The following is a 14,701-nucleotide window of genomic DNA, read 5'->3' as shown; positions in this document are numbered from 1 at the left end:
TATGTACTACACTTTTTTTTGTCAAAGGCATACATGTCAAAGTAGTGCAGTATGTAGTGAATATTGTGCCATATGGGACAAAACCATATTGTGCCAAGAAAGCCAAAGCCATGTTAGTTCATAGACTGGCCTCTAGATGGCACATGGCTGACCTGTATCTGTGTTCTGTTGAAGCCACGCCCACCCATCACCACGGCCACAGCTGCCTGAGACTGAGAGTCTACGTCTGCTGCTCCACGGGTGGGTCTCTCTCTCTCTCTCTCTCTCTCTCTCTCTCTCTCTCTCTCTCTCTCTCTCTCTCTCTCTCTCTCTCTCTCTCTCTCTCTCTCTCTCTCTCTCTCTCTCGTATACACACACTCAGTCACATGCACACACGCACACACACAGTTGACACTGGAGACCTGAGGCTACATGTTTTGACAGTGATTTCCTAGTGTTCTATAGTGAGGTTATTTCTATCTCACTGTGTTCCAGGGTTGTATGATGATCTATGTTATTCTGTGTTCCAGGGCATTGGTAGTAATGTACAGTGTTATTCTGGGTCTCAGTGCTCTAATAGCTTTTGATAGGTAAATCTCTCTTCTATCCTGATGTGCTCTCTCCCTCTGATGCTTTCCCCCTTTCTCAGCCGCTCTCCTCTCTCTCGTTCTCTCCCTCTCTCTATCTGCCTCTCTTCAACTTCCCTCTCTATTTCTCTCTCTTTATTTCTCTCTCTCTTTATTTCTCTCTCTCTCTCTCATTTTCTCGCTAACTCCTCTCCTGCCCCCCTCTCTCCTCTCCCCATCGCTCTGATAGTTGATTCTCTCTCTGATAGTGACATTCTGTGTTATTTTTACTCCAGTAGCCTCTCTCCCCTGCAGGCCTTTGATCAAAGCCCTGTGCTGAAAGCTCTCCCTACTTATCTAAACTTGTCAGTATTAATACATCCCACACCCAGGCCAGTGTCAGCTTCTGTGTACACATCACCTTAACCTCCTCTCTGAGTGTCAGGGCTAATCTATTGAAGTGTCCACTTTTTTTTGGGGGGGTATAAAGTGGATATAAAGTGTGTGTGTCCGTGTGTTTTCCAATGTGTGTGATAGTGTTTACTTTACAAACGACAACCGTTACTCTGCAAGGTCTGCTTAGTAGCCTAGCTATCATCTGAACCCAATTGCTATTCTCATTCCACTTTATCTCTGCCCTATCCATTTTGTTTTGAGACCATTTTTCTCTACAAATACACATACTTACCATATGCCTCGTATCTTGTGCCATATGCTACATCCCTCTTTGCAGTGCAATAGAATATGGATAAGCAATGTGCATTCTCATTTAAAATCTCACTGAGCTGATGTTAATGTAATGCCAAGTCTAGACTATCAGTGTGTGTAATACTTTCCCTCTCAGTGAATATGCCTTCATCTTCTGCTCGATAGCTTCACCTCATAGTATATCTTTATGTACTGGACTGGAGTATTCTGGCATTCACACAATATGTGTCCCAAATGGCACGCATTCCCTTTATAGTGCATTACTTCTGACCTAGGCCTATACGGTGTACTATAAACTGTAGCACTATATAAAGTGCATTCAGAGAGAATTCAACCCCTTCCCTTTTTCCACATTTTCTTGTGTTACAGCCTTATTGTAAAATGGTTTAAATAAAACATTTTCCTCAGCAATCTACACACCATACCCCATAATGACAAAGAGAAAACAGCTTTTTAGATTTTTTTGCAAATTTAATCAAAATAAAAACATATCTTATTTACATAAGATGTTTCTTCAACTTGATTGGAATCCATGTGGTAAATTCAATACAATGGACTTGGAAAGGCACACACCTGTCTATGTAAGGTCCCACAGTTGACAGTGTATGTCAGAGCAAAAACCAAGCCATGAGGTCGAAGGAATTGTCTGTAGAGTTCCGAGACAGGATTGTGTTGAAGAACAGATCTGGGGAAGGGTACCAAAAATGTTTGCTGCATTGAAGGTTCCCAAGAACACAGGTGGCCTCCATCAATGGAAGAAGTTTGGAACCACGAAGACTCCTCCTAGAGCTGGCTTCCCAGTCAAACTGAGCAATCGGGGGAGAAGGGCCTTGGTCAGGGAGGTGACCAAGAACCCGATGGTCACTCTGACAGAGCTCCAGAGTTCCTCTGTGGAGATGGGAGTACTTTCCAGAAGGACAACCAGATCTGCAGCACTCCACTAATCAGGCCTTTGTGGTAGAGTGGGCAGACAGACGCCACTCCTCAATAAAAGGCAAATTACATTCTCGTCTGATGAAACCAAGATTTAGCTATTTGGCCTGAATGCCAAGTGTCACGTCTGGAGGAAACCTGGCACCATCCCTACTGTGAAGCATGGTGGTGGCGGCGGCATCATGCTGTGAGGATGTTTTTCAGTGGCAGGGACTGGGAGACTTGTCAGGATAGACGGAATGATGAACGGAGCAAAGTACAGAGAAATCCTTGATGAAAACTTGCTCCAGAGCGCTCAGGACATTGACTGGGGTGAAGGTTCACCTTCCAACAGGACAACCACCCTAAGCACACAGCCAGGACAAAGGAGGAGTGGCTTCGGAACAAGTCTCTAAATGGTGTTGAGTGGCCCTGCCAGAGCCCGGACTTGAACTCGATCAAACAGCTCTGGAGAGACCTGAAGGCACTGCCTGCCAAAGGGGCTTCAACACTGCCTTCAGAAAGTGTTCAGACCCCTTGACTATTTCCACACTTGTTGTGTAACAACCTGAATTTAAAATGTCCCTGGCCTACACACAATAACCCATAATGTCAAAGTGGAATTGTGTATGTAAAATGTTGATAAGTATTCAAACCCTTTGTTATGGCAAGCCTAAATAAGTAAATAAATAATGAAGGGGGCTCCCGAGTGTCGCAGTGGTCTGATACACTTCATCTCAGTGCAAGAGGCGTCACTGCAGTACCTGGTTCAAATCCAGGCCATATCACATCTGGCAGTGATTGGGAGTCCCATAGGGTGGCGCACAATTGGCCCAGCGTCGTCCGGGATTGGCCGGGGTAGGCCGTCATTATAAATAAGAATTCGTTTTTTGTTGACTTAGTCAAATAAAAAATCAAATAAAAAACGTTCAGGGATTTCACCATGAGGACAATGGGGACGAAGTTTAACCTGTTGCGTCGAGCAATCCCGTATCCGGGAGCGTAATTATAGCCTCAAGCTCATTACCATAACATAACGTTAACTATTCATGAAAATTGCAAATAAAATGAAATAAATATATTGGCTCACAAGCTTAGCCTTTTGTTACAACACTGTCATCTCAGATTTTCAAAATATGCTTTTCAACCATAGCTACACAAGCATTTGTGTAAGAGTATTGATAGCTAGCATAGCATTAAGCCTAGCATTCAGCAGGCAACATTTTCACAAAAACAAGAAAAGCATTCAAATAAAATAATTTACCTTTGAAGAACTTTGGATGTTTTCAATGAGGAGACTCTCAGTTAGATAGCAAATGTTCAGTTTTTCCAAAAAGATTATTTGTGTAGGAGAAATCGCTCCGTTTTGTTCATCACAGTTGGCTAAGAAAAAACCTGAAAATTCAGTCATTACAACGCCAAACTTTTTTCCAAATTAACTCCATAATATCGACAGAAACATCAATCCTCAAGGTGTTTTTCACATATCTATTCGATGATAAGTCATTCGTGGCAGTTTGGTTTCTCCTCTGAAGCAAATGGTAAAATACATGCAGCTGGAGGACACCAAACGGGGCACCTGGTAAATGTAGTCTCTTATGGTCAATCTTCCAATGATATGCCTACAAATACGTCACAATGCTGCAGACACCTTGGGGAAACGACAGAAAGTGTAGGCTCATTCCTTGCGCATTCACAGCCATATAAGGAGACATTGGAACAAAGCGCATTCAAAATCTGGGGCATTTCCTGTTTGAAATTTCATCTTGGTTTCGCCTGTAGCATCAGTTCTGTGGCACTCACAGATAATATCTTTGCAGATTTGGAAACGTCAGAGTGTTTTCTTTCCAAAGCTGTCAATTATATGCATAGTCGAGCATCTTTTCGTGACAAAATATCTTGTTTAAAACGGGAACGTTTTTTTATCCAAAAATTAAAAAAGCGCCCCCTATATCGAAGAAGTTAAATGGCTGTGATAGGAGAAAACTGAGAATGGATCAGCAATATTGTCGTCACTCCACTATACAAACTTAATTGACAGAATAAATAGGAGGAAGCATGTACAGAATAAAAATGTTGCAACAAGGTACTAAAGTAATACTGCAAAACATTTGGCAAAGCAATTAACTTTTTGTCCTGAATGCAAAGTATTGTGTTTGGGGCAAATCCAATATAAAACATTACTCCTCCATATTTTCAATCATAGTGGTGGCTGCATCATATTATGGGTATGCTTTATAATCCTTAAGGACTGGGGAGTTTTTCAGGATAAAACATTAATTAAATGGAGCTAAGCACAGGCAAAATCTGGTTTAGTCTGCTTTTCACCAGACACTGGGAGATGAATTCACCTTTCAGCAGGACAATAACCCAAAACACAAGGCCAAAACTTCGTTGGAGTTGGCAATACTTCAAAATAGTTGTTTATCAATGATCAACATCCAATCTGATAGAGCTTAAAGAATTTTGAAAAGAATAATGGGAAAATGTTGCACAATCCACGTGTGGAAAGCTCTTAGAGACTTACCCAGAAAGACTCACTGTAATCGCTGCCAAAGGTGAATCTAACATCTAACATGTTTTTCTTCCACTTTGACATTACAGCGTTTTGTGTAAGTTGTTTACAAAAAAATGACAATTAAATCAATTTTAATCCCACTTTGTAACACAATAAAGTTGGGAAAAAGTAAAGTGGTGTGAATAATTTCTGAAGGCACTGTAAGTAGTGCACTATATAGGGAATAGGATGCCGTTTGAGACGGAACCCGCTCTCTGGTCAAAGGTAGTGTACTTTATAGGGAAGTTTCTGTGTAAAATAAGTAGTGTGGGAAATTTAATGACTTTGCATATTTGTGTTCCTCTCTCTCTAAGTCTCCCATGGTGATGATTCCAGTCAGACTCCACCTGACTACACAGTCAGGCCCAATATCAAAATACACAACATTGGTGAGTGCTCTCAATTCTATCCTGATGTGCTCTCTCTGACGCTTTCCCCCGCTCTTGCTGCCCCCCCTTTCTTTTTCTCTCTCAGTAATGGCATAATATTATTTATATGGGTTCTGAATCGAGGTCGACCGATTAAGATTTTTCAACGCCAATACCGATATCGATTATTGGAGGACCAAAAAAAGCCGATACCGATTAAACTGACAATTTTTTTATTTTATTTGTAATAATGACAATTACAACACTACTGAATGAAGGCTTATTTTAACTTAATATAATACATCAATAAAATCAATTTAGCCTCAAATAAATAATGAAACATGTTCAATTTGGTTTAAATAATGCAAAAACAAAGTGTTGGAGAAGAAAGTAAAAGTGCAATATGTGCCATGTAAAAAAGCTAACGTTTAAGTTCCTTGCTCAGAACATGAGAACATATGAAAGCTGGTGGTTCCTTTTAACATGAGTCTTCAATATTCCCAGGAAATAAGTTTTAGGTTGTAGTTATTATAGGAATTATAGGACTATTTCTCTCTATACCATTTGTATTTCATTAACCTTTGACTATTGGGTGTTCTTATAGTCACTTTAGTATTGCCAGTGTAACATTATAGCTTCCGTCCCTCTCCTCGCTCCTACCTGGGCTCGAACCAGGAACACATCGACAACAGCCTCCCTCAAAGCAGCGTTACCCATGCAGAGCAAGGGGAATAACTACTCCAAGTCTCAGAGTGAGTGACATTTAAAACGCTATTAGCGCGCACCACACTAACTAGCTAGCCATTTCACATCGGTTACACGAGCCTAATCTTGGAAGTTGATAGGATTGAAGTCATAAACAGCTGCTGGCAAACGCACTAAAGTGCTGTTTGAATAAATGCTTACGAGCCTGCTGGTGCCTACCACCGCTCAGTCAGACTGCTCTATCAAATCATAGACTTAGTTATAACATAATAACACACAGAAATACGAACTTTAGGTCATTAATATGGTCGAATCCGGAAACTATCATCTTGAAAACAAGACGTTTATTCTTTCAGTGAAATACGGAACCGTTCCGTATATTATCTAACGGGTGGCATCCATAAGTCTAAATATTCCTGTTACATTGCACAACCTTCAATGTAATGTCATAATTACGTAACATTTTGGCAAATTAGGCGGCCCAAACTGTTGCATATACACTGACTCTGCGTGCAGTGAACGCAAGAGACGTGACACAATTTCACCTGGTTAATATTGCCTGCTAACCTGGATTTCTTTTAGCTAAATATGCAGGTTTAAAAATATATACTTCTGTATATTGATTTTAAGAAAGGCATTGATGTTTATGGTTAGGTACACATTGGAGCAACGACAGTCCTTATTCGCGAATACGCACCGCATCGATTATATGCAACGCAGGACACGCTAGATAAACTAGTAATATCATCAACCATGTGTAGTTAACTAGTGTTTATGATTGATTGATTGTTTTTATAAGATAAGTTTAATGCTAGCTAGCAACTTACCTTGGCTTACTGCATTCGCGTAACAGGCAGGCTCCTCGTGGAGTGCAATGTAGTCAGGTGGTTAGAGCGTTGGACTAGTTAACTGTAAGGTTGCAAGATTGAATCCCCGAGCTGACAAGGTAAAAATCTGTCATTCTGCCCCTGAACGAGGCAGTTAACCCACTGTTTCTAGGCCGTCATTGAAAATAAGAATGTGTTCTTAACTGACTTGCCTAGTTAAATAAAGGTGTAAAAAAATGTTTTAAAAATCGGCCAAATCGGTGTCCAAAAATACCGATTTCCGATTGTTATGAAAACTTGAATTCGGCCCCAATTAATCGGCCATTCCGATTAATCGGTCGACCTCTAGTTCTGAATACCACCTTGCTAGGAACACACTCACACACATCATTATATTTCTCTTTCTTTCTTTCTCTCTGTCTGTCACAAACACATACAACCACACACACACACACAGTTGTTCAATGGTGGCCGGATTGCTCATGACCGAGTTTATGGAGGAAAATAAATAAATACAGTAAACACACATAGTCCAAACAACCCAAATGCCTTGGGGCCTCCTGATGCATCTTTCTGTACTTTATGGATTAGTGGCATCAACAGAAAGAGGACACAATAGAAGTCATAACCCATAAACACTTGTGCAACCCTGATGGCCTCGCTGACCATGTTGAAGCTATAGAAATCTGGTTGCAATTTCAGTTTAAGCACCAGAATTAACAAATGGATAGAATTATTATTATTATTTTTTTAACATTTAAAAAGAAAATAGGACTGGTGGAGTTACACTACCGTTCAAAAGTTTGGGGTCACTTAGAAATGTCCTTGTTTTTGAAAGAAAAGCACATTTTTTTGTCCATTTAAAATAACAGTGTAGCCATTGTTAATGTTGTAAAATGATAATCTTGGATTAGTTAACACAATGTTGCATTGGAACATGGGAGCGATGGTTGCTGATAATACGCCTCTGTATGCCTATGTAGATATTCCATTAAATATGAGCTGTTTCAAGCTACAATAGTCATTTACAACATTAACAATGTCTACACTGTTTTTCTGATCAATTTGATGTTATTTTAATGGACATTTTTTTTCGATTTTCTTTAAAAAACAAGGACATTTCTAAGTGACCCCAAACTTTTGAACGGTAGTGTATGTCGCACATGCAGTTAACAAAAATATATGGAAATGTCTGCTCTATCCAAAATTACAACCAACTGATTGCAGCATTACTGCAATGGAAGGGGGAGGCAGTAATGAACTTGTCTGTTGGCCCTGCATTAAAGACCAAAATTGGTTAAAGAAAATTGTGATAAATAAAAAAGTATAGTATTTCAGGACAACAGCTGCGCCAAACAACAGATGCGCCAAACAACAACAGCTGCGCCAAACAGGTTGAAAATAGTTGGGAAGAGATTTTCGATTGACCGATTCCGTGGCACATTGCTGATACACAAGACGACGCCTGATTCAAAACTTGCAACCAATAGAATGTTAAATACAGTATATCACAAAAGTGAGTACACCCCTCACATTTTTGTAAATATTTGAGGATATCTTTTCATGTGACAACACTGAAGAAATGACACTTTGCTACAATGTAAAGTAGTGAGTGTACAGCTTGTATAACTGTACATTTGCTGTCCCCTCAAAATAACTCAACACACAGCCATTAATGTATAAACCGCTGGCAACAAAAGTGAGTACACCCCTAAGTGAAAATGTCCAAATTGGACCCAAAGTGTCAATATTTTGTGTGGCCACCATCATTTTCCAGCACTGCCTTAACCCTCTTGGGCATGGAGTTCACCAGAGCTTCACAGGTTGCCACTGGAGTCCTCTTCCACTCCTCCATGACAACATCACAGAGATGGTGGATGTCAGAGACCTTGCACTCCTCCACCTTCCGTTTGAGGATGTCCCACAAATGCTCAATAGGGTTTAGGTCTGGAGACATGCTTGGCCAGGCCATCACCTTTACCCTCAGCTTCTTTAGCAAGGCAGTGGTCGTCTTGGATGTGTGTTTGGGGTTGTTATCATGTTGGAATACTGCCCTGCGGCCCAGTCTCCGAAGGGAGGGGATCATGCTCTGCTTCAGTATGCCACAGTACATGTTGGCATTCATGGTTCCCTCAATGAACTGTAGCTCCCCAGTGCCGGCAGCACCCATGCAGGCCAGACCATGACACTCCCACCACCATGCTTGACTGTAGGCAAGACACACTTGTCTTTGTACTCCTCACCTGGTTGCCGCCACACGCTTGACACCATCTGAACCAAATAAGTTTATCTTGGTCTCCCCCAGGACCCCTTCAACCTCTGCAGCAATGCTGGCAGCACTCATACGTCTATTTCCCAAAGACAACCTCTGGATATGACGCTGAGCACGTGCACTCAACTTCTTGATCGACCATGGCGAGGCCTGTTCTGAGTGGAACCTTTCCAGTTAAACTGCTGTATGGTCTTGGCCACAGTGCTGCAGCTCAGTTTCAGAGTCTTGGCAATCATCTTATAGCCCACGCCATCTTTATGTAGAGCAAAAAAATAAAAAATTCAGAACCTCAGAGTTCTTTGCCATGAGGTGCCATGTTGAACTTCCAGTGACCAGTCAGTATGAGGGCGTGTGGGAGCGATGATATCAAATGTAACACACCTGCTCCCCATTCACACCTGAGACCTTGTAACACGAAGGAGTCACATGACACCGGGGAGGGAAAATGGCTAATTGGGCCCAATTTGGAAATTTTCACTTAGGGGTGTACTCACTTTTGTTGCCAGCGGTTTATACATTAATGGCTGTGTTGAGTTATTTTGAGGGGACAGCAAATTTACACTGTTATACAAGCTGTACACTCACTACTTTACATTGTAGCAAAGTGTCATTTCTTCAGTGTTGTCACATAAAAATATATACTCAAATATTTACAGAAATGTGAGGGGTGTACTCACTTTTGTGATATACTGTATATACAGTATATAGATAGATAAATAAATGTATGCTGTGCATTTGGAAATTATTCAGACCCTGTAAAGTATACACTGGAAGCAGGTGCATAAGGTAAGTTTGATGAAAAGAAAAGAAATAAAAACATGAGTGTACTGAATGTGAACAAAACCAATACTGCCTGATGACTGGGGCTACTGAGGGCAAAATAAAGGGAGAGTAAATCAAGGTGATGATGAGGTCCAGGTGTGCGTAACGATGGGGGGCAGATGTGTGTAATGATGATTGCCAGGACTGGTGGTTAGTAGTACACCGGCGACATCGAGCGGGGGAGTGGGAGTACGCGTGACAGACCCCTTGACTTTTTGTTATGTTACAGCCTTATATATAAAATATATTTTTTTTTATCCCTCATCAGTCTACACACAGTACCCTATATTTAGACATTTTTGCACATTTATTAAAATTTAAAAAACAGATATCACATTTACGTAAGTCTTCAGACCCTTTACTCAGTACTCTGTTGAAGCACCTTTGGCAGCGATTACAGCCTCGAGTCTTCTTGGGTATGACGCTACAAGCTTGGCATGCCTGTATTTGTGGAGTTTCTCCCATTCTTCTCTGCACATCCTCTCAAGCTCTGTCAGGTTGGATGGGGAACATCGCTGTACAGCTATTTTCAGGTCTCTCCAGGGCTGTTCGATCAAGTTCAAGTCTGGGCTCTGGCAGTGCCACTCAATGACTTTCAGAGCATTGTCCCAATACTCCTGTGTTGTATTGGCTGTGTGCTTAGGGTAGTTGTCCTGTTGGAAGGTGAACCTTCACCCCAGTCTGAGGTCTTGGGCACTCTGGAACAGGTTTGTTTTATCAAGGTTCTCTCTGTACTTTGCTTGCTTCATCTTTCCTTCGATCCTGACAAGTCTCCCAGTCCCAGCTGCTGAAAAACATCCCCACAGCATGATTCTGCCACCACCATGCTTCCCCGTAGGGATAGTGCCATGTTTCCTCCAGACGTGACGCTTGGCCAAAGAGATCAATCTTCGTTTCATCAGACCAGATAATCTTGTTTCTCATGGTCTGAGAGTTGTTTAGTTTTTTTTTGCAAACTACAAGCTTGCTGTCATGTGCCTTTTACTGAGGAGTGGCTTCCGCCTGGACACTCCACCATAAAGCCCTGATTGGTGGAGTGCTGCAGAGATGGTTGTCCTTCTAGTGAGAATAGATGGTGGTGATTTAGCTTAAAGCCATTAACTGACCATAGGCCATGCAATTTGAAGAAGACCATGCTCTGATCCTTGGCTGATTGCTCAAAACCCATAGGAATCCCCACCCAGTTGACTGCTTTAAAAGGGTAGAGGCCCTCAATGGCATGCTAAAATGGGTTATATCCATCTGGAGTCCTCTATCTAACTTTATGGGCTGTCAGCTGGAACAGTCTCAGTTTACCACATGTACTCAACTGGACTCGGCCCTATCACTTTACCATATTACTTTATTTGACCATGTCACTGGTGTAGATGTCAGGGTTGTGTCATTGTCGTAGCCGACAGACATGTTTCCTAATATTTCTAAGAATGGTTTTGACGTGGCAGACGCGCACAGACAAACCGGTCGAGTTGGATGTTGTTCTTTCTCTTGAGTCAACGGGGGAGAAAAGTCTGCTGCCATGTGTCATTCGTCATATCAGTGTCACATCTTGTGTGTGTGTCTCTTAGTTCGTTAACTCTTCACTGTCTGTCCCCATAGTGGCCTATTTTTCATTTTTTCCCCCACCTTTTATTTAACTAGTCAAGTCAATTAAGAACAAATACTTATTTATAATGACGGCCTACCAGGGAACAGTGGGTTAACTGCCTTGTTCGGGGGCAGAACGACTTTTACCTTGTCGGCTCGGGGATTCAATCCAGCAACCTTTCGGTTACTGGCCCAATGCTCTAACCACTAGGCTACCTGCCTATAGGGAGGCTCAGGATTCTGGTCACACATCCCAAGCTTACTTTGAGAATGAGATGTATTTTTTCCCTGTTCTCTCTTTCTCTTGCTCTCCAGCTAATGCAGGATTGTGCCTAATCAATGGGTTTGTTCTATGTTAATTTCATTTAATTGCAAATCCTGCCAAATCATTAGAATAAAAATATGCATACATTTTAAAAGATGAACAACAAAGTGTGGTTATTCCTCCTCCCAATAGGGAATATGGCATCATATGTAGCAGCACAGGTGATAATTGCCGATTTTTGTGCATTATTTGTATGCATTGCACAACATCGGCTGTAGATTGATTGAGTTAATGTGTCATTTGATGGTTTCTCTCACCCTCTCTCTCTCTCTCTCTCTCTCTCTCTCTCTCTCTCTCACTCTCTCGGTCTGTCTCTCTCACACCCTCTGTCTCTCTCTCTCTTTTTCTCTCTCTCCACAGATGAATTTAACCCTGAAATTCCCAAACTGGAGAAGAGCGTCAGTGGCAGCAGCCGATCACGCGATCGCCTTCTGCTCACCGTGGCAACACTGCTCATCTCCGCCCTCCTGGTTTCCTAGCGACTCTCCCCCCGAGTGACATCACATGGATATCTGAACTGCTTAGACTGAAGGGCTCTGTATCCATTGACCCCGGGTTCAATTAGAAAGTGAGAGGGAACCAAGTAAATGTCACACAATTCAACCAATCAAAAGCCAGAATTACAATCAATTTGACACAACCATAAAAAACAGGACTTACTCTCAAATCGTACTCACTCAATTCTATCTTAACTCACCTGTAGTCACTGTTGATACACAGTTTGTGCGACGTCTTTGGTTCATGCATTGTCGGACATACACTACGTGCATATGTGCCACTGCATTTCATGCATTTGGTGTGCCACCACACGGACCAAAGCAGAAAATGGCATTCAGACTTAGACATGATACAGCCATCATGCCTAGGCTGCCTCTGGCTACACACACACAGTTAAAGTAGGGCATGTGCAGTGGGATTTGTAATGGGAGTATGGCTGCCTGTCTATCTGCGAAGGAACTCGCATGACATTGTCTTCAGCTTGTCCCAATATGAAGGACCTTTGAGCTCTGTGGAGTAGGATGGCCATAACTGGACTGGGCTACACTGAGCCTGACCAATGGACTGTCCAATAGGCTTTGATGGACGGAACTCAACTGGACTTGGCGTTGCTGCAGTACTGTGGACCATGCTGGACTCTGCCAAGATTCACTGTACTGTGCTGTGCCATATACTTGCAGCCATTTCTCTACACTGCTGCCATTCTACCGGATGTTAACCCATCTTTTACTGTCATAGATACGAGTTGGTCACACCGAGGCCCAGGTGTTGATGGTGTTGACCGGAAGACAGAAATATTTTAAGAGAATCTCTATAAGGCCCTTATCCATCTCCTCTAGATGTGCTCTAACTGTGGCTTTGTGGTGCATAGAAAGGTCTAAAGCCCACATGTCAAAGACAAAATAGACGGTGCCCTTCAAGAACTGGTCCTAGATCTGTTTTCATATCTGCCTTCAAACCTTATTAACTGGAATTAAAGAGACTCTGCACCTGTGCTTTGAGGGCATTTCCAGAAGCACAGATCTGTGTTTTTGCCTGATGCATCTACCCATAACACTTTGTCTGGGTTCCAGGTAGCAATCTTGTATCAATAGTCAACAGAATGGTTTCTATTGCCACAAATTACAATATTAAACATTTCATAACAACAAATACCCTACAAATCCAGACCTGATTATTATTATTTTTTCCTCCATCACTTTCAAAGGTTACCGAATCAAGGCTGTTCATTATTACAATCTCAGTCACTGTGGTAACTACCAAATATAGTAGTCAGAGTGCGGCAGGTGCCTGAGGAAACTGATTTGTGTCACAGATTACTTTAGTCTCCATTTTGTAAACATGCGTGAATTTGCAGACAGACAGCAGTCCACAGATTTACTGTTTTATACTATAAAGTCTGACAATATTAGGATTGCATTTTCGATGACAATGCTGTATGGTTTATTAACATTTATTTACACATTTGTTTACATTATTTATTGATTTGCTTGTTTATCCGTGTACATTTCCAAGTATTTTTTCATTAAGCTATTGTACCAAATTTTTTTTACTTTTTTATTTTTGCTAAAGCATTTGCTTCTGTTAAGTACAGTACATGGATGTATGCCAGTTAAGACTTTTGAGGAGAGGTGTAACTATTCTTCTCACATGTTATAAAGCATTACATTTAACCATAGCATTTATGCCTGCAGCACGGGGGAAATAAGAGGAGAGGTGATACTGGATCAAAAAACATCACTCCTCCTGTGCTGCACTTAAAATTCTTGACACAAGAAATGACGATAGTGCATTGTAATATAACTTTATAAACATGCTGGTAGGGGCTGAATTTGTGTGTGTGTGTGGGTGTGTCAGAGAGAGTGAGAGAGAAAAGGCATTATTGAGAGAGAAAAACACATTGTTGTGCATATGGAGGTATAAGGAGTGTAATTGTCTGCGCTTTCGAGTATGTGTGCATTTTAGACTTTTCGTATTCGTTGAGGGACTTGTTTGTAGGATCTGAATATGCAGGAGTGTATGAGAGATAGAGAGTATGTGCTTCAGTAATGTTAGCTTATGTTAGGGGCCGGGGGGATTTTAAAAAAGCATTTACTAATGTTGGAGACAACAACAAGAATTGTGTTTACCTTTGACAAGAATCAATTTAAAAACATGTAAATTCAACTAAGAATGACAATGATTAAAATGATGACAATAAAAATCATACTTTTAGCAAAAGTCTTTATACATCTATATCCTAAGTTAAATGATTCAGTTGCTAAGTTGTTTTGTCAGGAACGTTCTTTATAAGAATGATTTAGCCAGGCACGTCACCCTTGATACAAGTCAGTATTTGATGTCCATCCATGTCTAAAGACGTTGGGAGATGACGTGGAAACCAGCCACTAGGAGCAGCAGTGAGCGTCGTTACCTTCAAGGAGGCTTTGGTTTTGCTAGGGCGGTTCCAAAGGTTGCATGTTCGAATCCAGCGATAGAAAGTTGTTTTAAAAATAAAAAAATGTTAAGCCTATCCCTAACCTTAACCCTTACCGTAACCATTTGTAGTTCATTCCTAACCTTAAGAATGATGAGTTAA

At 41.4% G+C, this 14,701-nt stretch overlaps 1 protein-coding gene across 1 annotated transcript in view; it reads left to right on the top strand.

The window, feature by feature from the left end:
• LOC112229365 (ephrin-A3) overlaps positions 1-14,331 on the top strand; it is an 83,338-nt gene extending 69,007 nt beyond the window's left edge. Inside the window, exons 3-5 of the mRNA XM_042310478.1 lie at positions 175-240; positions 5,037-5,111; positions 11,986-14,331. Of these exons, the coding sequence (XP_042166412.1) occupies positions 175-240; positions 5,037-5,111; positions 11,986-12,104 (260 nt within the window). The 3' untranslated portion in view covers positions 12,105-14,331. The remainder of the gene's footprint in view (positions 1-174; positions 241-5,036; positions 5,112-11,985) is intronic.
• Positions 14,332-14,701: the final 370 nt, after the last annotated feature.

The sequence above is a fragment of the Oncorhynchus tshawytscha genome, linkage group LG31 (genome assembly GCF_018296145.1).
Source record: "Oncorhynchus tshawytscha isolate Ot180627B linkage group LG31, Otsh_v2.0, whole genome shotgun sequence".
NCBI lineage: Eukaryota > Metazoa > Chordata > Actinopteri > Salmoniformes > Salmonidae > Oncorhynchus > Oncorhynchus tshawytscha.
Note: the sequence above shows the minus strand (reverse complement) of the source record. Positions and strands in the feature narration are given on the sequence as shown.